The 20,113-nt window shown below is 34.1% G+C and overlaps 4 protein-coding genes across 5 annotated transcripts; 1 reads left to right on the top strand and 3 right to left on the bottom strand.

The window, feature by feature from the left end:
* Positions 1-1,769: 1,769 nt before the first annotated feature.
* Positions 1,770-4,554, bottom strand: LOC107907459 (AP2-like ethylene-responsive transcription factor At1g16060). Its single transcript, XM_016834856.2, has 8 exons — positions 4,171-4,554; positions 4,013-4,095; positions 3,861-3,869; positions 3,678-3,766; positions 3,510-3,583; positions 3,362-3,412; positions 3,111-3,187; positions 1,770-2,482 (listed from the first exon to the last, which is right to left on the bottom strand). The coding sequence occupies exons 1-8, from the start codon at positions 4,335-4,337 to the stop codon at positions 1,914-1,916; spliced, it is 1,119 nt and encodes a 372-aa protein (XP_016690345.1). The 5' UTR covers positions 4,338-4,554; the 3' UTR covers positions 1,770-1,913.
* A 1,340-nt stretch (positions 4,555-5,894) lies between these two features.
* LOC107907458 (nuclear pore complex protein NUP43) lies at positions 5,895-9,910 on the top strand. 2 transcript variants are annotated; one of them, XM_041092989.1, is made up of 6 exons: positions 6,036-7,677; positions 8,197-8,266; positions 9,010-9,247; positions 9,358-9,431; positions 9,520-9,594; positions 9,664-9,910. In XM_041092989.1, the coding sequence occupies exons 1-5, from the start codon at positions 7,028-7,030 to the stop codon at positions 9,571-9,573; spliced, it is 1,086 nt and encodes a 361-aa protein (XP_040948923.1). In that variant the 5' UTR covers positions 6,036-7,027; the 3' UTR covers positions 9,574-9,594; positions 9,664-9,910. The 2 variants fall into 2 exon arrangements, with proteins under 2 accessions (XP_016690343.2, XP_040948923.1); XM_016834854.2 differs by having other exon boundaries at positions 5,895-7,677; positions 9,520-9,910.
* Positions 9,911-10,318: 408 nt separating this feature from the next.
* On the bottom strand, positions 10,319-10,681 carry LOC107902874 (protein PELPK1). Its single transcript, XM_016828985.1, has one exon. The coding sequence runs from the start codon at positions 10,679-10,681 to the stop codon at positions 10,319-10,321; it is 363 nt and encodes a 120-aa protein (XP_016684474.1).
* Positions 10,682-11,701: 1,020 nt separating this feature from the next.
* Positions 11,702-18,781, bottom strand: LOC107907457 (autophagy-related protein 11). Its single transcript, XM_016834852.2, has 5 exons — positions 16,921-18,781; positions 14,257-15,937; positions 13,129-13,349; positions 12,462-12,675; positions 11,702-12,333 (listed from the first exon to the last, which is right to left on the bottom strand). Exons 1-5 carry the CDS (start codon positions 17,862-17,864, stop codon positions 11,935-11,937), a joined length of 3,459 nt encoding a protein of 1,152 aa, XP_016690341.2. The 5' UTR covers positions 17,865-18,781; the 3' UTR covers positions 11,702-11,934.
* Between the last annotated feature and the right edge of the window lie 1,332 nt (positions 18,782-20,113).

Consider the following 20,113-nt stretch of genomic DNA (forward strand, 5'->3'; position numbering starts at 1 on the left):
TTTAAAATAGACACTTTAATTTTTAACAATAAATCCCTTTTTTTCTCATATTTTCTAAAAGTAATCATTACTAAAAGCCCAACATTTTAGCTATTATAATCTAGCCAATAGTGGCATAATATTTCCATTTTACAAGTGACTATAAAAGTTAGTTTAGAGTATATTTCATGAACAATTTTTTTTGAAGAGTATTTGTGTTAGGGAGATTAATCACTGTTATCAGCAATAAATATCTATCCAAATTGCAGCAATTTTTTTATTAAAATAAATTCCCAATTAATGGAAAATCCCTCTTATTTGTTAACAGAAGTACAAACCAATGCATCATTTTCCTTTGCTTAAAACTTGAAACTGTGTGAATTAAATTATTTGTGTAGTCCCTACCCCTTACAAAAAACTTGAAACTGCCAATTATGGCACCACCTTATGCTATTGTTAATTAGTCATAAAGAGAGAGAATTACAAATTCCTTGGTTAAGTTGATGTTTAGAAGCCCATTTATTAGGAAGTTGGTTTTCACTTGAGGATTTTGGTTGACTATTAATTATTCTGGGCCCTGAGTTTGCTGTACTGCAAAATCGACTTGCCTTGTTTAGGACAACTAAAAGCTCCCTAATATGGCTTAACACAACAAAAAAATTTCTTTAATTTGGGTAGCTTAAGGGCCCGAAGCTTGAAAGCAGTTCAGTGGAGTGGCCACCCTTTTGTTTAGGGTTACATTCTAAATATTAAAATAAAAGTATAGGTGTTGAGAGGTTCAACTATCATAAAGTTTCTTGTATTAAGAATTAGATTATATTTTATTTTCTCTATTAAAAAAAAGAGCAAATTGGTTTTTTTGTGAAAAATTATTTTCACTTCTATTGTTAAAATTAGTTATTGTATGTCGACATAAGGTATACATGACACATCATGTGTAATTATTTGGTTATTCTATTAATGACATCAAATTTTAATAGTAAAAATGAATGAAAATTTTAACTGTAATGATTAGTTTTCTCTTTAATTTAATATATAGAGATTAATTTACTAATTTTTGAAGTAAATGGAGTAAAATGTAATTTGACTCCTTTATCCTATATCGGGTTTTAAACTTATCCAATATCATTTTTTATAGATAATCTGATCACGTTCAAGTCCTCGGCTTTTATCATTTTTGGTGAGATCAGTTAGTTTGCGACCAACTTTATTTATGAGGGATGTTATCAAATTGGGAATTATTATGCTAATCAAATTGAATCCAAAAAAAAAGGGGAGATGATATTTTAAAAAGAAAGAAAAGCAAATGCAATATTGGGTATAGAAATGGAAAAAAGAGAGAGCCAAATCTGGGTACAATTTTTACAAAAAGGTACTACTTTCTTCTTTTTGGGGTGGTGGTGGTAAGGCTCCAACTTGCATAGTTTATTTTCAGTTTAAGAGTTGAAATATTTGAAAGGAGAAAAACAACCCTATTTATTAGACAAATATGGAAAAAAGGGTAAAACAGAATGCCTCAAAAGCAAAAAGAAAAACAGAGGGGGGAATGGATTATAATTATTGATGATGAGACCACGTTGTTCCACTTTTCTTTTTTACTTGATTGCTCCATTTCTTGTTATGGTGGAAAACATATGTTTGACACGTTTAAGCTTTAAAAAAAAAAAAGAGCCCACCAATGCCTCTGTCTCTGCCATACCCTACCCTGCGTCCCTGTCTTTCCCTCAGTGTTGACTGTTGAGAACACGCTCCTTCTTCATACATACATAATAATATTTTGCACTTGAAAATACACAAAGCACCTACACATCTTTATTGGTTGTTCTTTTGTATATTAAATAATAAATTAAAGAAAACTCCAAAAAGAAAAAATAAAACAATTGTCATCGTCAATGCATGTCTAATATAAACTTGTGGGGTTTTCTTTTTTTACTCTAGGCATCGATGTCGCATGAAAACATTGGAGCCATGAATGAGTTAAGCTCACCAAAAATGATATCCCTATCTTCATCGGCGAGACTGCTCGAATCTTGACATTCCAAGTACGTTTCCACGTTTTCAGGGAAGCTGTATCGTGTTGGTTCTGACGTCGTCGATGGTGGTGGTGTCAACTGGCATTGATCAACTACTACTGCCGATGTCATCTCCATCATCTCTTTGAACTTTGAAGATTGAAGGAGAAGCCCTAAAGCTGACGTGGCATTCCCCGGCCTTGGCTGAGTCAGCAAGGTTTCGCTAGGGATGCCGACGCAGGTGCCTTGCGGCTGCCGGTTGTCGTCGTCGGTGGTGGTGAAGAAACTTGGGTTATGTTGTTGATGATGACTAGGGCTTGCTAGTGTCGAGGCAGTGGTGGCGTCTATATTAGAGTTAGGGGTGGTAGGGTTGGTTTGGTTTGGCTTTAGCCATTTGATATAACGACTTAAATCGAAGTTGGTCACAGCGTTTAATCCTCGATACTCTATAGCAGCCATATCATATGCTGTGGCAGCTTCTTCTTGTGTAGCTGCAAAAAGTCAATGAATATTTCTATAAATTGACAGTCTTCATGTTTTAAGGTTAGTGGACCATCCTATTAAATTGATTCTGATTTAACCCTTCTCTTAAAGCAATACATATAATTGAGGTAAAAGTATGATAAGACACATGAAATAAGAGTTGGATTGCATATTGTTTTATCTATTAAAAAATTTAGTAAATTAATTATTGTATCTTAAATAGAAAAATAAATGGATCATTTTATTAAGATTTTTATTTATTTTACTATTAAAAACCGATGTTTCATTTAAATTAATATATATGAATTAATTTACTTATTTTTTAATAAAAAAGAACTAATAATATAATTCAATTCTTAATACATGCCATTCGACTTGCATAATAAACAGTTATTGGTTTTTGATTGAAACCCATAAGTTTGACAAATTGCACTAATTTGGCATTAATACGTGTATATGAAAAGGAAAATTAAAAGAAAGCAAAAAATCACATCGCAATCGTGTCATGCAATTGTATATTATACGAATATTATTAGATCTACATTTATTCTTACATGACATTTGGCGACCCTAGTTTGGTTTGTAAATATTAAAAAATTAAAATAAAAGAAAAAGACAGGTTAAGAGTTTTGATACCGTATGTCCCAAGATAGAGGTATTTGTTGCCGAAAACTCTGCCAATGCGAGCTTCCCATCTTCCATTATGGTGATGTCTGTTGGGTTAAATTTGTTATTATTGTGATTAAAAAAAGATAAAATTGAATAGTTGGATAATAAAAAATTGTTAATAATTGAGAGATTATTTTATAATTATTTTTTTATAATTAGGTAATAAAAATAAATTTATTAAGAGTTAGTAGTATCGATCCCTTGATAATATATATTACCTAGCAACACCTCTATATTTAGAAACTCCGCGAGAGAAGCCACTAGATTTCCTGCAGAGTTATCAAAGACATTAATTTTAGCTGAATTCACATCAATCGCTTCTTTTATATATGTGGTGGAAGAAGGTCGTCAAGTCATTAATCTTACCTTCTCAATGATCCAATATACTCTTCTCTAGATTGATTCTCCATTTCTTTTAATTCCTTCTGGTATGTTGATACCTGCATATTGTTCATATTACAAATGTTTATAACACCAGAAAGTTATAAATATTATAAGGAACACTTTATCCATGCCGCCATATTTATATAATACCGGAAAGTTAAGAATGGTATCTTGACCCCAGTATTTGAGTGCTGCTAAATCATAAGCATGTGCTGCAGATTCTTCATCATCATAAGCACCTGAAAAAAAAAAACAAAAAAAAAAGAAGGTAAATTTCCCACCATTAAAAATTAAAGTTCCTTGAAAAGAAAACGTAGTAATTAACGTATTTACCAAGATAGACTGCATTGTGAGCATTAATGCATAAACAGAAGCAGCAACAACCATGGAAATGGAGAAGAAGAAATCAGTAAACTCACTGCTAAATATAACTTATAATCTCAAAGATCATCATAAAACTAAAAAAGGGGTTAGTGAATGAATACCTTGGCGTCCTTTCTTGTTTTGTGATTCATTCCAGCAATTCTTGTCCCACAGGTGAGCTTCATATCGACCTGTCCACCTATGCCTGAAATTAACAATCCATATAATTAACATGCAACTCTATACGAAAATCCGTGATCTGATAACTAAAATGACTTGCCTAGTGACCCCTCGATAAATAGAGCTACGTTGTGGTGGTGAATCTCTTGGAAAACTTCTCCTAGTTCTCTTCTTCACCTTAGTAACATCATTACTTGTAGAAATATTGTTATTAACACTACCACTTTGTGCACTGTTTTTCTGGTTCACCTGTGATAGTTTCGTCATTTGATCATCCAAAAGTTTCAAGGAATAAAGATGACTGAGTTCTTCAATGGAGAGGTTTTTAAAGGGATGACGAGAGCTAAAATTATACGGATCAGAAAGATTGTATGGTGGGCAAATTACAAATAGCCGGCTACAAAGAAAAATTTGTGTTATTGCCGACTTTAACCGGCTAGACTTCTCTTTTCTCTCTTGTCTTACCTAACTGTGTGCTGTTTCAACCACATTTAACACTAATTAAAATTTATAAATTTTAGCCCTTTCTCCTACAGATTATAGGCTGATGAATGGTGATTTGGTTTATCTTATTTTAAATGAATTGAGCTTCAGAAAAAGGTGTGTGGAAGCTCATTAACTTTTTGTTTTAATTTGTACATATAATAAGACAATATTTCAATTCCTTTTAGCTGTATTTTGACATTTGTTGATGCATTATGTTAATAATATTAATATATTTTAAAGTTTTTTTTTATTTTGTTTGGACTATTCATCATCGATGGGATCAATTAAATTGAATGATTTAATTATAAATTTATATATAATAAATAACAAAGATATATATAATTGGTTAATGATTTTCTACATTCTCTTCTACTTATTTCATATAAAATAAATTGTTAAAAGAATAATACAATTTTAGAAAAATAGGAAGGTTAATTCTTTGGGAGACTCATAGGGTGGAGTAATATAATAAAAAATTAAGGTTTTTTTTTAATTTTTTTAAAAACAGGGGTGACATTTGAATTCTATCAGTGGAGTTTTTTTTTTAAATAATGTGTCAAATATAATTTTTTATTTTTTATATTATATTTAATTTGATTTGAGTTAAATACTGTTTTATTGATAATAATTTTTAAAAAATATTTAATATAAAATTATGTTTATTTTATAATTTTAATGACACGCATATAAAATTTATAAATAGTAAATAAATAAATGTTTTTAAAAACATTAAAAGATTTATATAATTGGGTGACTTAAATAATTTTTTTGAATAATTCAATGATTATATTGTAATCTTTTTTTTAGTTAAGTGATCAAAACGAAAACTTATCCATAGTTTAGTGAGTAATAATGTAATTTATCTTATAAATTAATGTTGTAATAAAAATAATATAACTTTAAGTAATTATTATTCTAAAATTTTAAATATCATTAAAATATTAAAATTTTAATAATAAATATTTTTATTTCTTTAAAATTAATTTTTAAAAAGAATAAATATAATCCTTACCTATAATAAAATTACTTTAAATATATATAAAATTATAATGGTCATACTTTAAGTTCGTATAGGTGACCTTACCTCTATTACTTAAGTTTAAATATACTAAGCCAAATTAAACTACCCTACACCTCTCTTCGGGACATCCTCTTTATTATCAATAAATGAAGACTAGATATCTAATAATTTGTGTAAATTATAATTTTAAATTTATTTTGTACGTGAGTTCTCTAATAATAGTATCATAAAGTCATGTTATAATTTATTTCTTTTACACAAAATATGAATAAATTAGTGTACTTATATTTGGAACAATCCCATTGCAACAGGGAAGAGAAAAAAGATTTACAAATAAAAAAAAAATCAAACCTTAAACCTTTATACCAATTAACTTTAAATCTACAAAAATGACAATTATTGTTATCTCTGGGTAAATCCGTGGTTTTTCATTGTTTTCTTCTTCTTCCTTGTCCTTGACTGGAACCCAAATCCGAATGGCTTAACCACTTTTCTTTTTCTTTTTTCTTATCTTCATTTTTCAAAGAGTCAGACGGGACCTCTGCAAAACTCTAATCCAGATCCTAGTGAAATAATCTCTACATTGACGAAAGCTTGAAGGAAGGTGAACAAAAAAACTCAATCAATTTTTTATTTGAAGATGTGCTTTTGAAAGTTTTCTCCTCTGGGTTTCTTTCTTTGGGAACCATCAAAGCAAAAAAAGAAAAAAATCAATTAATTTTTTATCCCAACATTTGCTTTTGGATTTTTTTTTATTTGAAAATGTACTTTCTCCTCTATTGTCCATTGTCATTCTCCTAATAAAAATGGAAAAAATCTCCTAATTGTTAAAAAGGAAGGCTTCTCTGGAAAATACATCTCTTCATTCATTCTTTATTCGACATCCATGGCTTCTCTGAGATTTACACAAGGTTGGCCACAACGACAGGAAGTTCTTGCACATAATAAATGGGGTTTTAACCCAAATCCAAGAATTGAAGGTGACCAAAATCCAGACTTCTAAAATAGAAGAAACACACGAGCTTTATGAATTATTGGAACATCAAAATATTTAATAATGTTCTATGTTTCCATTGGATTTTCCAGGGAATTAAAATGAAAATATGTTTTAAATTAATGATTTTTGGATTATCTCAGAGTTTTAGTTAAAAATAAATATGCGATATCAGTAATTTGTTAATAAAAAAATATTGTTTGAAGGGATTAGTCTCAACAACTATTTTAACTAAAATGATTAAATTAATTTTTTTTAAATAACCTAAAAATCATATTTGGGAGGAAAATGAACAGTTTAGCCTGTAAAAATTTGAGCGGAAATAATTGGAATTTATTATGTGCTAAACCCTCATTCCCCACCCAAAAACCCTTCAAAAGAATAGGCGCTCTCCGTTTCCCATCAGTATCTTAAAATTGCAATCCATTTCAAACCCCCCTTAAAACCCTTGAAATCATGGCCTTTGCAGAGTCCCAAAACCCCTTACGAGTTCATAGAATCCCGCAGTCCAGGTACATCGACGCCGTCCGCTGGCTTTCACCGGTTTCTCCCTCCGACAGATTCGCAGCCATCGCCTATTTCGACGCTGATACCAACTCTCCCTCCATCGAAATCGCATACGTTGACCCAAACCCTCAAAGCTCGTCTCCAACCTTAACCCCTCAATCCTCATGGACCTCACCTTCTCGCATTTCGTCCCTCAAAACCGCCCACTCTACCCCTCAGCCTCTGCTAGCTGCCGCCACTTTCTCCGGTTCACTTCACATTTTGGCCTCTGATTTAATCAATGGAGGGGTGATGGAATCCGAGGCTACAGTTTCGGAGTTGGGGTTTCATTCCGGACCTGTGTCGGCCGTGGATTTAAGGGAAGGTGGGACTGAGTGCGTCAGTGTTGGAGAAGATGGTAGGGTGAATTTAGTGAGTTTTGTTGGGGATTCTTCGAAGCTGAGTTACAGGAGAATTTTCGACGCGAATGGGCTAGTGGGTTATACGGCGGTTAAGTGGGCATCTCCTAGTGAGTTTGCGACTGGTGGGTATGGATTTGGAATACAATGGTGGGATCAGAGAACATCCGGTGGACCGGTTTTGCAGTTTAAGGGGAACTGGTGAGTGGACTTTCTTGATTTTATCATGGAAAAGAAAACAAGTAGTTCACTGTAATCTGTAGAGCTTATAGACTATAATGATCTTTAAAAAACCTTAATTTGCATTTATGAACTATTATGTTATTAGCCAATTTCCATCGGAATGCTGATAAAAATGATTAGGTCCAAGCAAGGTGTCGATTTACTGAACAAATAGACCGAAACTAACCAAATTTGGTTCATTCAGTTCGGTTTTAAGGTGTTTTATTCAGTAGGGTTGGTTTTGCATGTTCCTAACTGTTGGCCATTGGCTTCGGCTTCAATTATTGACGATAACTTGAAAACCAGTAAATTAAACAGATTTTCTTTTGGCTGCATCTTTTCAGTTAATTTATTGATTCCATATACTCCTTGAGAACACTGTGTAGATGGTTTATTAACCGTAATCAAGCTGATTATAACTTGTTGCTTAAACATGCTTACGGTGCCATCATATCAAATAATGCTATTCTTATTCCCTTTTTAATGGTTACCTTACAGGTGCCAGGGTAAAACATCTGGAATTGTACACTCAATTGATATTCATCCATCGCGGAAACACACTTGTCTGGTAAGGTTGCTGCTGCCTTCTCATTGTTATGCTTTTCCATTTCTCTGATACCAGTACTGGTATCATTTGAGATCAACTAACAGTTTTTTTTTTTGCTGCCGCAAGAAAACATCATAAACTAGAAAAGACGAAGGATAGAGAAGTACCATTAATCGTTTTTCCACTTCTAAAGTTTTGTTAATTCTATCTAGTGGTTTTCCAGATTCTCTACTTTCCGTGCTAATAATTTTGTCTCTAAAAGTTGCATAATTTATATGGGTGAAGTTGAAGACAAATTATAAACATAGTCTTGGGCTCTTGGCTTCGTTCTGCGATGAGTTTAAAGGGTAGCAAGAGTTAACGGTAGCCATGCTAGGATGTACTTGACAATCTTGTAATTCATGGAATATTTCTATGCAGATGGCTGCTGGCTTAAGCAGTTTTCAGTTACAGCTCTTACCCTATATTTAACGTAAAATGGTCTCTTTTCAGTGTTATTTCATCCAATTCTCTGCTTCCTACTGAAATCAGTTTTTGGCTATGTAGTTATTTATGTCACAAATTCTTTCTTATGCATCTAAGCAATACGAAAAGCTTGATGTAGCATTAAAACAATATCGGGAAAAGCTTTAAGAGTTTGTGTTTGTCAAATTGAAATTTGTGTTTACTTCTTTGGTGATAACTCAATTTCCATGCTTGAAGGTTTTAACAATTTCTATTTGCTTGAGATCTTGCTGATTTTCATTTTTTCTAGCATTTCATAGGCAGGGGGCTCTTCAGGCACTGTATTTGCTTGGGATCGTAGAGCTGCACAACAGCCTATTGTTCTTTCTGGTGCTGGGACAGGTGAGGCTCCCAATTCTTTGTTATCTGAAAGCGAGGTTTGGGAAGTTCAATATGATCGCTACACTAGGCGTTCGAACATTAGCAACATCTCTTCCACACGGATTCTACCTGTTATGATCTGCTCTGAAGATGGAATCCTCGCAGTAATCGAACAAGGTAAGCAGTTCCTTAAGCACAACTATTATGAATTGGACAGAACAATAGCTAAAGTTGAGACTTACATCAAAAGATCTCATTGCTGACAAGTATAATATTCTACCGTGTAGGTGAAGAACCCTTGGAGCTGTTAGCCGAACCCTGTGCAATTAACAGCTTTGACATTGATCAGCAGAACCCTTCGGTAAATAGAAACTTCATCTTGCTGATCTTTAACTCCTAAAGCATAAATAGGAAGTTCCTTACAACAGTTAAATTGCAATACCGTGCAGAATGTTATATGTAGCTTGGAATGGGAATCGTTAGCCATCTTGACAAGGTCTTGATATGAAGAAACAAACCTGTCGGTAAGAAACACAACTTAAGCAGTGATCAGTGAAGTTGAGGATATTGAATATCATTAGGCCATTCTGCAGGTCTTAGTAGAAATAGAACGACTAATTATTTGGGTTCTCAAAGTGGATATGCCCTGGGAAATATATTATATCAACCCATAAAATGGAATGGATTGTTTCCATTTGGCTTAATAGATGTGCAAGGAAGAAAGAAAGTTACCCATTTGATGGTTAAACCTAAAATCACATGTCTTCTTCATTAGCCATTACGTTTGAAGCTTGCTTGAAAAAAATTGATTAAATTGAATCTAATTCGAATTTGTTTGATTGGAACATGAGGTTTTGTTTGGCTTAGAATGGAATTTAAATTAATTTAAAAGCTTTAATGAATCGTTTAAATTTTTTTTTATAATTGTTTATAATATTTAATTCTTTTTATAATAGAATTCATATCATATCATTAAACTGCATCAGATGTGGCGAACAGCAAGGATAAAACAGATCGAAGTGAGAATTACCGATAAATCATTGTTACAATATATAAATCACAAGTGATTTCTTTCTTATCATACAAGAACACGACACAAATAATTCTGCAAACACCCAACAATGGTGGAAGAACCACAAGAAGCAAACAAAAAGGAACCTCACACAAGTAAGGTGGAATGAAACGAATGTCTAAAAAACCATCTATGTATTCCCTAAGAGATTCAACCAAACCATCTATTTTGAAGTGCTAGTTTTTGGCCGGTGGTGGCGAGAAGAATGGAATAGATGGCATAGTAGCTGGTATTGTAGGGAAGGAGGGAATGTTCGGCAGAGGTGGCATGCTCAGTTTTGGGGCATTAGGTATGGTCGGCAATGTTGGCATGGTAGGAAGTGGAGGTAGAGCACCAGGCTTGGGTAACGATGGCTGAGTGGTTGGCAATGTCGGTATTGTTGGTTGTGGGAGATTTGGGATAGATGGCAATGGTGGTAACGTTACTCTTGGCAACGTTGGTGGCATCTGAAGGAGATGACGAGCTGTTACCCCGACATTGATGTTTGATAATGATAAAGCCATGAAAATTGCTAAGACAAAACAATTTGAAGTGGCCATTTCTGGAGACTGTTGTGTGAATGTTTGAAGTGAGGAAAACAATAACATGTCTGGATTTATATGGGCAAGAAGAAGGGGGCACGGTTTCTCGGGTTGTTGATTACTGATCGTATATGGTTGGAAAAAGATAGCATATAGTGGTTTTAAATGTTTTGTTAGTTCATCTTCTTATTGACGCGGGGTTAAAAAAAATGTTAAATGTAGTTGTGGTTGGCCAGAATCTACCTGTATGAGGTGGTCAACATGTCAAAGTAGTACGTAGACCATAGCAGCCATAACTTAATTGTTTCATTTGGTTACTCTTATGAGATGGGCAAAAATGAAGTGAACTAAAATGTGATTTAAGAATTGAGTGTAAAATAAAACGTGTTTAAAAGTTTAAAGATGGAAGAGAGACTAAAAACTAATTTACCAATGGTAAAAGCTTAATTTTATTTAGGTTAGCAAACTGTCCAAAAACTAATTTTTTTTACCAACTTAATGTTGCATTTGTAATAAAATCAAACTTTTTATTTCATAAATGATGAAAAAGTGCTAGTTCTATGAAAATTTACATTTAAATTTATAAAATATTGTTCATTTTAATCGGACACTCACATCTAACTTGTGAGATATTGCTCATAGTTCGAGCCTATTCATATATTGAATCTTGATGTGAGTGTTACATGAGCCACATCCAACATCTTGGTAATACGAGACTAGGCATATAAACTAAAGTAACTATAATAGCCAGCACCGTATCGATCAAAGTTTTAGTATCTTTCAACTATACTAAACTATATCAATTGGTATATTTTAAACCAAAGTCTATTTTTTTTTAATTTTAACCATTCCATTTTTTTCTATAATTACATTTCAAATTAATAATTATTAAATGAAATTATTCAACTTAATAATTTTAAATTGTAAGTTTACATAGTGTTTTTTTTCTTTTAATTCCACGAACGATATTTGTGTGCCCAAAAGAGGGATTCTCAGACGATTATAATTTTACAAGTCAAAGAAATGAGATGGACCTCGTTAAACATAAAAGGCAAATGCTGAGAAATATTTACAGATTTTTTTTCCCTTCTTTTTACATATCTGGAAAGAGTAGCTTTATGAACAAAGGAGATTTAAAGTAGCCTGTACAATAGGAAAATCTAGTTCCAACTGCAACCATGATAGAAATTTATCTTCTGAATATTTTATAATGTATGTACAGTTTGGTTTCTTCCATCATGTCTCAGCATCTGCACTTTTCGGGGCAGGGATCAGGAAGGAGGTGGTGAATGAATGGCGGTATCAGGTAACATGGCTACTGTCACTACGAAGTATTCACATCCAGTTGGGAGGCCATAGGGGTTCAAACTTGATCCAGAATTCATGGTGTTAGATGTTAGTTGCTCTGCAGGATCCACCCTGCTACGATCAGGTCTAGTTGATGAAGACAGCAGTGGCTTCACAGTTTGACGCTCGATGTGCACAATCTGCCCGACGATGTAGCTTGGTTGGCTTGGGAGACGATCGGTAAACAAAGCCACAGATTCAGCAGACAAGTAGTAGTTGGAGCAGTTTCGGGTGATTGCCTCGTAATGCCCAGATGAATTTAGTACAAATGCAGCAATCTCATGGACTTGCAAGCGGCTAAATGATATCTTTTCCTTGCTTGCCTGAAAGCACGAATATTGAACCATTTAGTTAAACAGCAAAAAGATCTATTATACAAGTGCTTTGCCAGACCTAGACATAAGACATGGCATAAACAAGTCTCATCCACCAAATTATGAAGTTGAGTTACCTGCTTCTCAAGTTGATGCTTAGTGTACAGGGTTTTAACCAGCTCATTTTTCTCTTCCAATTCTTTCTTAAGCTGTTCAGTTAAAGCTTCAATGTTAGTGTACTTCTCGTGCAGCTCTTCACGATGCCTTGATAAGAAACCAACTTTTTCGGCAAGCACCCGGATGCATTTGCGGAACTCAGCAGAGCCATCATCTTCACTATCACTAATGGAACTGAAAATTTCATAGCACAGATATTTGGACAATGGTCATTAAACTTTCAATCATGGAAGTAGGGGAAAAAAGAGCAGTTCAAAACTTCAGATAATATAATGTTATGCCTATATATCACCCTTTAGACTTCTATGGGAATAGATAGTAGAAGTTTCTCTTCTTCCCCAAAAAGAGGTTGAAAGGGAAAAGCAAAACCCATTTCAACCAACATTTTTATAATGAAAACCACTTCCTAGAATGCTAAGGACCTAAAAGTCTTATTATGTTTACATTTCATTTTTGTGCAGGGACTCAGAACAACAAAATTTATAAAATTGAGAACAAAAGTTTCTACTTGGTTTTCTTCAACTCTTTTGCCCCTAATAATGGCCTACCAGTGGAAAAGAAATAGAGGCAGTGTGCAAACAAAACGGGAAGGAACTACTGTCACAACCACTGTAGCAAGTAACTTACTTGGCCAAAGACTGAGCCAAAGCACACAAAGAATCAGCAAAACCAGCCATCCCACCAGGAGCATAGACACAATTTCTAAGTCTTTCAAAAAGACTACGCATCTTAATAGCTGATGCACGGAGCGCACTATACTCTGAGGCCCTCCGCTCAGCAGCACAACGATGGCTTTGGGCTTCCTCTCTTGCTTCATGCAAACAATTCTCCAAGTGAGCACAGTTCATCTGTACCCAGGGAGGGAAAATTAGGGTTTAGAACAAGAATATTTGATCAAATAGCAGAATTTACAATATAAAGGTAAATCACACAAGTTAGACTTTCCTTCTACATTTTCTCAAATCAAATTTCATTGGCAGTGCAATGAGCTGTATCTGGATGCTATGTGCATACACTTGGAATGGAGAGTAGAAAACAATATTCCAAATAATAACACCAAATAAGTTCAAAATTTCTCTATAATAATATATAAAGGATCTCCTGAGTTTACTTGTAACCTCCTAAGTTATAAGAAAATTGGTCAGTCATCCACATGGCCACTTAGTCCAACTTCCTATTTATTAGGTTTCTCTCACTTCTAAAAAGTTACATTTAGGACTGAAAAATTGTTTTGTATAGTATGATCCAATCCTGCCTCTCTACTCACCTGCATTGCGGGTGCCACTAGGCTAGTACAGATAAAATAAGCAATTTACTCGTACATCTACCCAGAAGAGTAAACATCATAAATGAACACCCTGAACTAAGAAACAAATGAAGTAAACGGTACTGAAGTAAACAATAAGCAGCATAATGCATTCATTTCCACATCCATATTATACTCCAGCAACAGACAAGTATAGCCCTATGATGCCAGCTGGAGATAGGTAGCCCAACCATACCAAGTTTCATCCCCACTTTCACATAAAGGTCCAGCTAACTTAGTGTGCTAAAGAAGGTATATGACATCAAATGATGTAGTTTATAATGTGCCAGGAGAATTCTAGTAACTTCCATGTGGTAGCTAACATGAATACATAAAAACTGACAAGTTCAATGAAGAACAGTTTGAAATGCAAATATAGTCGGTTCAAGCTCTTAAATCTCAGGAAAACCAAAATGAAAAGAGAGGGAAGAAATTTCTTCTAGAACTACCTGAGACTCATCAAGAAGTTTACGACTAGTTTCCATCTCCCTCCCGAGCATGGAAACCTCATCCAAAGCATCCTTAAGCTTGGTTTCAGTTTCACTTAATTGGTTCAACTTCTCTGCAAGTGCATTTTGCAATTCCAACACAAGATCCTCCCTAACTTTCGAATCTAAGCCTAGCTCAGCAGCTGTCCCACAAGGTAAAGCATTCAGAGGCTCAGGCATGTATTCAGCAGTAGAACTGTTAGCGAGAGACATGCCAGACTGTCCCACCGTCCTATCTTTTCCATCTTTGACACCAACTTCTTGTTCTTCTTGTTGTGGCTCTTGCATTGATGAGTCCAAATGAGGGTTGAGCATTCCAGATGACTCCATCATATTCTCATCAATCCCTTCTCGACCTTTGCTTGACTGCCTTCCAAACTGTCCCAACTTTGCATCCAAAGAATTTGAAATGCAAGAAACCTCATCCATAGGCTCAGATGTAGATATACGAGGCACATTCACTTCACAACCTGAGATTTGTGGCTTGCAATTATCCTCATCCTTTGAAGCTAGAAGGCCATAGTCAGTGGCATTGTTAGTCATAGAAAGCTTCTGCCCCTGTGAATACTGATCAGACAATCTCTGCTCCAGTTCCTGAATGCGCTTTTCATATGAATCGCACTGCATTTGTTTTGCCTTGAGCATTTGTTGCAGGTGTTTTCCATACTCATCTTTTAAATGCAAGGCTTCAGCAGTCTTTTCCGCAGCATTTTTCAATAAAGTATTGACTTTACTATCATCGAGTGATTCATACTCAAATTCAGGACCAAGAGAACAAATCAGGGCTATCGCAGAAGCAAGTTCAGCCTTCAGTTTTGCATTCTCAACTTCCATCTTGCTAGTTCCAGCAATCTCAACCAATTCACATCCCTCAAGAAAGTCACCGGAATCATCTTTTCCAAGAGTATCTACATTGATCTCTTCAGTATCAGCAGAATGAGAACTCTCATTCAACAAGGAACTTGAACCTCTTGAGCTAGCAGGTTTGGTAGGCAGTCCTGATAAATACTCAGGTGCGTAATGGTCCAGGTCAGGAATATCAATATCGAGCAATGAAGTGTCAAAAGGAGCTATATTGACATCACACTGGTTAGGGGTATCATATAACCCCATGGAAGCCAGTACATCTTTGGGTATATACAAACCATGTGCCTTTAAAAACTCCTCTCGTCTCCTGACCTCAACTTCTCTCTTTGTTGCAAGCCTCTCGGCCAGCTGACCAGCCATGCCCATGTAAAGCTTCATAGAAGCCTTTCTTCTAACTATTTCAGCAAGACATGCTCTATATGCAGGACCAATTCCGCGGACCAACTTAAGGTCCATAAATAGATCTTCCTGGCGCACCATTGCCTCTTTGAAAACAGGAAACTGCAGTTTGACATCCTTGATGTGATATGTAACATAAGTTGTCTTTTGCATGTATGTGTGAACAAAGATGTTCATTTCATTCTTCTTATCCTTGCAAAAGTCAAGCAGCTTTGATATTGCATGTTCACAAGCCAGCATCTTTGGCAGATGATTTTTGTCATGGACATCATACATAGGACCCAGGGCTGAAACTGCGTCATGAGGACGAAGGGAGGAAGACAATTGGGAGCACACACAGTCATCTACAAGCTTCTTTACTGTATTGACATCTTTGCTGCAGGATAAGACATGCAAAGTCATCAATTTCAAACATAATGAAATTTTAAGGAGATAATTATTAGAGATCATTGCAACATAACTGCAAAAAAAAAAAAACTGCAAATTACAAAGCACTTGAGAAAACAGCATATTAAACAAAAATTAACCTTATGCTCAAGCAAATCTAAGATCCATTCGGATCTCAGAAAGTAGAGTAGAAAGGAAATAAGGGTTATTAAATTGTCTACAACTTAAATTTCAATTTCTCAAACTCAAATACATTCTAGGAGGAAAAGTGTATATAACTAGGACTAGAAGAAATATTTTGCACTAATGTCCAAATGCAATTTTGATTGCTATTTAAAGGTCCAAAAAGCATTTAAGACCAGATTGGACTAGTATGAGATTAAGCCACCTCCCCCCAATCTTGTGCTTGAAACATTCTTCAGCTGGCACTATTTTAGAAGGATATACATGAGTTACTATATGCTCAATCAAAAGATCTAAACACCAGAAGTGGTCTCCGACAGTTCATAGCCATACAGACATGAGGAATCCCATTATTAAACCTCCACCAAATCGTTAAGTCACTTAAGACTTGACGAAAGGCTTATTATATTAACTTTATATGCAACTTCTATCAATCCTCTTCATTCAGTAAAGTGATTCGCTTTGAATTCATCAGTGCCCATGGATATTGGTTAGTTACTTAATAAACCAGACATCACTAACATCAAGCTCACATTTCCATTTTGGATTCCAAAAAAAATTTCCAGGAGAACATGCAGATCAGAAATTTAACCTAAGTTGCATGTCTAAACATTCATTAAACATTACTAGAGAATCATACAAAGCAAAGTTCATAAGAACAAAAAAAAAAAAACCAATGATTTGCCATATTGCTTGGAAACATTCAAAATCTCAAACTTATCCCTTTAAGAACAACTATCCAATATAAAGAGGGGAAAACAAAAGAATGCATAAACCAAAAGAGCAAACCTTAAGGACTGCATAATGCTCTTTTGTTCATTCAGGTATCGCTGATGCTCTTTAATGGTTAGCTCTAAATTCTTAATAGGCAAGGAAGCCTTCAAAGTGAACAAGTCCTCTACTTTTCGCTTCACTTCACCGAACATCTGATTGAGCTGTACAACTTTGTTCTCAAATTGCTTGTGGGAGCTGTTACAATTTTCGGCCGACTTCCTTAGGTTATCTTCCTTCACAAAATCCGATAAACATTTCCTAGTAGCAGTCTGTAATGCAGGGTGAAGCTTGGTGGATCTTAACTTCTGCATATCCTTATCAAAGTTCGCCAACAGATCAGCATGATAACGATGTTGTTGCTTATACCGCTTCATGAATTCCGAGCAATTTTGCTGAATCATCCTATAATATTGATCTAAATTACCCCTTGCAACGTCCAATGCTCTCTCCTGAACCTTCTGTTCCCCCAAAAGCCTTTCGCAATGATCAAACTTAGCTACCGTTCGCTTATATATAGCAAGTCCTTGCTCATAATGGTACCTAAACAGCCTCTCATAAGAAGGTAAAGCCTTCAAAGCAGGATCAAGAGCATCGTCCAAAGGATGAGGGTCAGTCGAAGAAGCTATCGGTCGGGGTTCTGGGACTTCAACTATATCAACTTGCTCTGGTGGTGGTGGTGGGGAATGGGTTTGCAGCCTTGATTTGTTAAATATGAAGACTTCACGGTCGCTGGAAGGAAGCTTATATGAAGAAAGTGGCCTTTGTGGCTCAAGTTTCAACTCCGCGCATAGAACGAGCTGATCATTGAAGTGAATTCCGGACTCGACTTCAATCGATTGCATAACTGTCTCCACCAATGTAGTCTCATTGCAATCGAGCTCAAACGAATGTCCGTTTTCAGCTATATGAACCAAAAGCTTCCCATCAGGAATCAGATTATGTGTAATACTTGAGCTCATCTTTTCTTCAGCTCCCCAGAAACTACAATGTAAATCCCAAACAAACCGCTCAAAATTCAATGTCTTGGCAAACTAACCCACACAGAAATGGGGAGAATTTACCAAAATCTCAGCCCTTAATGATAAAATCCTTAAATTTTCACCAAATATACACGAATAAACCAGCGAAAGCCTTCAGGATATGTCAAACCAATAAAATCCCCAAATTTAACGTTAAATCATTCTCAAAACCCTTAAATCGAAACAGACACACCAGAAAATTTCTTTAAAAACGCCGAATTCTCAACAGACCCAGCAAATATAATGCCACCAAAACCCTGATTCTCGTCAGCCCACCACCAAATACAATAAATTAATACAGACCCAAAAATATCAACCTTCGAAATCTTCAGATAATCCTCCAAATATCCCTTTTTGTTTAACAGAAAATAATAATAAAAACCTCCGACCCGGAAAAAATCACAGAAAAAAAAAAGGCTTGGAATAAGAAAGAAAGAGAAAAATAAAAAAACCCAGAATCTGCGAGCAAACGAAATCAAAGGCGAATACGTATAGAGAAGGGATCGTGTTTTTCTTTAGGGTTGAAAACAAAGATTCTCTCCACGAAACCCTTCCGATATACCCCCTTTAAAATTTTTTTTTAATATTTATGTCTTCTTCTTTGGCTTTTTTTTTTCCTTTATAATGGGAAAAATCACAGAGAAGCTTCAGCGGGAAGTGACAATGAACGACGTTAGCAGAAGAGCTCTCTTTGTTTCTTCTTTATCTCTCTCTACTTGGAAAAACGCATCACAAAATCAAAAAAGCTAATCAACTTTTATAATTTAATTTAATCAAATTGTAGCATTTATTTGTTAATTTTGAGTAATTATTTTTTCATTAATGGAACTAAACTTTTTTTCATAGTTGGATACTTGGAATTGGATTTGGCATGATAAGTACTAATTTAACAGCAAAACTATTTTTCTTTTATTTTTCGTTTTTTAGTTGAAAAAAAACTAATTACTTGGTGGAAAATATTATTAGTATGAGTATTATTTCCTTTTAAAATCTAAATAAATTTAGATTATATTCAAGATATCTATCATTGAATGGATTTATATTATCGGAATACAATTTGAACTTTTCTTGACGATTCCAATATCTCGGCCCGATAGACTTGGTCCGTACAAAAAAAGAGTTTGCACGGAAGTTTTAAAATTCATTTTATGATTAATTTTAATTGGAAAAATAATATTTATTTAAATTTAATTTATACCAAGATAATTATATTTATAAAAATTAATATAATCAAAAATAATATTTAGTTGAACAGGAAAATATAAAAAATTAAAAATTAATTAAAAATTTATTTTTATTTTTGATTTGAATTATACTAGATTATGAAAGACTCGTTAACAGAATTATATAATAATTATATTTATAATAAATTGATATAATTAACAAATGAAGTTTATTTGGATGGCAAAATACTACCCAATTAATTTATGGCAAAAAAAATCAATTAGAATCAACCACTCTCTAACGGATCAATTATTCTTGATACCATTTTAACTCTAATTATTTTAATTTTCCTGATAATTTTAAGGTTCAGAGTTAATACTATAATTTAGAATTTAAGGTGTAAAATTTGGAGTTTTAAGTTTCATGATTTTAGGGTTGGAGTTGGAGTTTTAATATATTTTTTAAAAAAATAAGCGTTTAGGATATTTTGTTTGTATAGTAATTTAGTGAGAATTAATTTGATGTCACACATATTATTAATGGATGCTTAAAAAATGAATCTAAATCTGAACTAAACTCCAATATTAATATAAAAATATAGTAACAAAATAGACTTTTAATTCTCAAATTATATCCCCAAACTGATGTATTTATAATCAATCAACACCAATAATCAATCATATCTCATCATTAGCAGCGCTACTACTTTCTACTTATCCATCTTTGCAAAATCATTGCTTTCTTTATCTAAACAAACTTATATTCACTTCAAATACTAAACATTTTACAAAAGAAGAAAAAATAAAAAAGGAAGAATTTTGATGAATATTATAATTAATAAGAAAAAGAAATTAAGATGCAAGTAGAGAGTAAAATGGGATAAAAAAGAAATTGAAGGATTTAGATGGACAAAATGTTGAAGCAGTCATTGTTTTAAGCTCCAAATGGGGTAGACAATGAAAATGGCAAGGATTTTGCTTTTTAGTAACATTATCTTGAATTGGTAAAACAAAGTAGAGCCACGT

This window comes from Gossypium hirsutum, chromosome D05, assembly GCF_007990345.1.
Source record: "Gossypium hirsutum isolate 1008001.06 chromosome D05, Gossypium_hirsutum_v2.1, whole genome shotgun sequence".
NCBI classification, from domain to species: Eukaryota; Viridiplantae; Streptophyta; class Magnoliopsida; order Malvales; family Malvaceae; genus Gossypium; species Gossypium hirsutum.

What these genes read in the sequence shown, in the direction of transcription:
- LOC107907459 (XM_016834856.2), bottom strand. Translation starts at nt 4,337, where the DNA reads ATGACGAAACTATCACAGGTGAACCAGAAAAACAGTGCACAAAGTGGT. An exon ending in TATATTGGATCATTGAGAAG is followed by an intron (nt 3,413 to 3,509) that starts GTAAGATTAATG and finishes ATAACTCTGCAG; the next exon opens with GAAATCTAGTGGCTTCTCTC. An exon ending in CCTCTATCTTGGGACATACG is followed by an intron (nt 2,483 to 3,110) that starts GTATCAAAACTC and finishes GACTTTTTGCAG; the next exon opens with CTACACAAGAAGAAGCTGCC.
- LOC107907458 (XM_016834854.2), top strand. Translation starts at nt 7,028, where the DNA reads ATGGCCTTTGCAGAGTCCCAAAACCCCTTACGAGTTCATAGAATCCCG. An exon ending in CCTCGCAGTAATCGAACAAG is followed by an intron (nt 9,248 to 9,357) that starts GTAAGCAGTTCC and finishes TCTACCGTGTAG; the next exon opens with GTGAAGAACCCTTGGAGCTG. An exon ending in TTGATCAGCAGAACCCTTCG is followed by an intron (nt 9,432 to 9,519) that starts GTAAATAGAAAC and finishes AATACCGTGCAG; the next exon opens with AATGTTATATGTAGCTTGGA.
- LOC107902874 (XM_016828985.1), bottom strand. Translation starts at nt 10,681, where the DNA reads ATGGCCACTTCAAATTGTTTTGTCTTAGCAATTTTCATGGCTTTATCA.
- LOC107907457 (XM_016834852.2), bottom strand. Translation starts at nt 17,864, where the DNA reads ATGAGCTCAAGTATTACACATAATCTGATTCCTGATGGGAAGCTTTTG. An exon ending in TTGGCTCAGTCTTTGGCCAA is followed by an intron (nt 12,676 to 13,128) that starts GTAAGTTACTTG and finishes TGAAATTTTCAG; the next exon opens with TTCCATTAGTGATAGTGAAG. An exon ending in AGCATCAACTTGAGAAGCAG is followed by an intron (nt 12,334 to 12,461) that starts GTAACTCAACTT and finishes TCGTGCTTTCAG; the next exon opens with GCAAGCAAGGAAAAGATATC.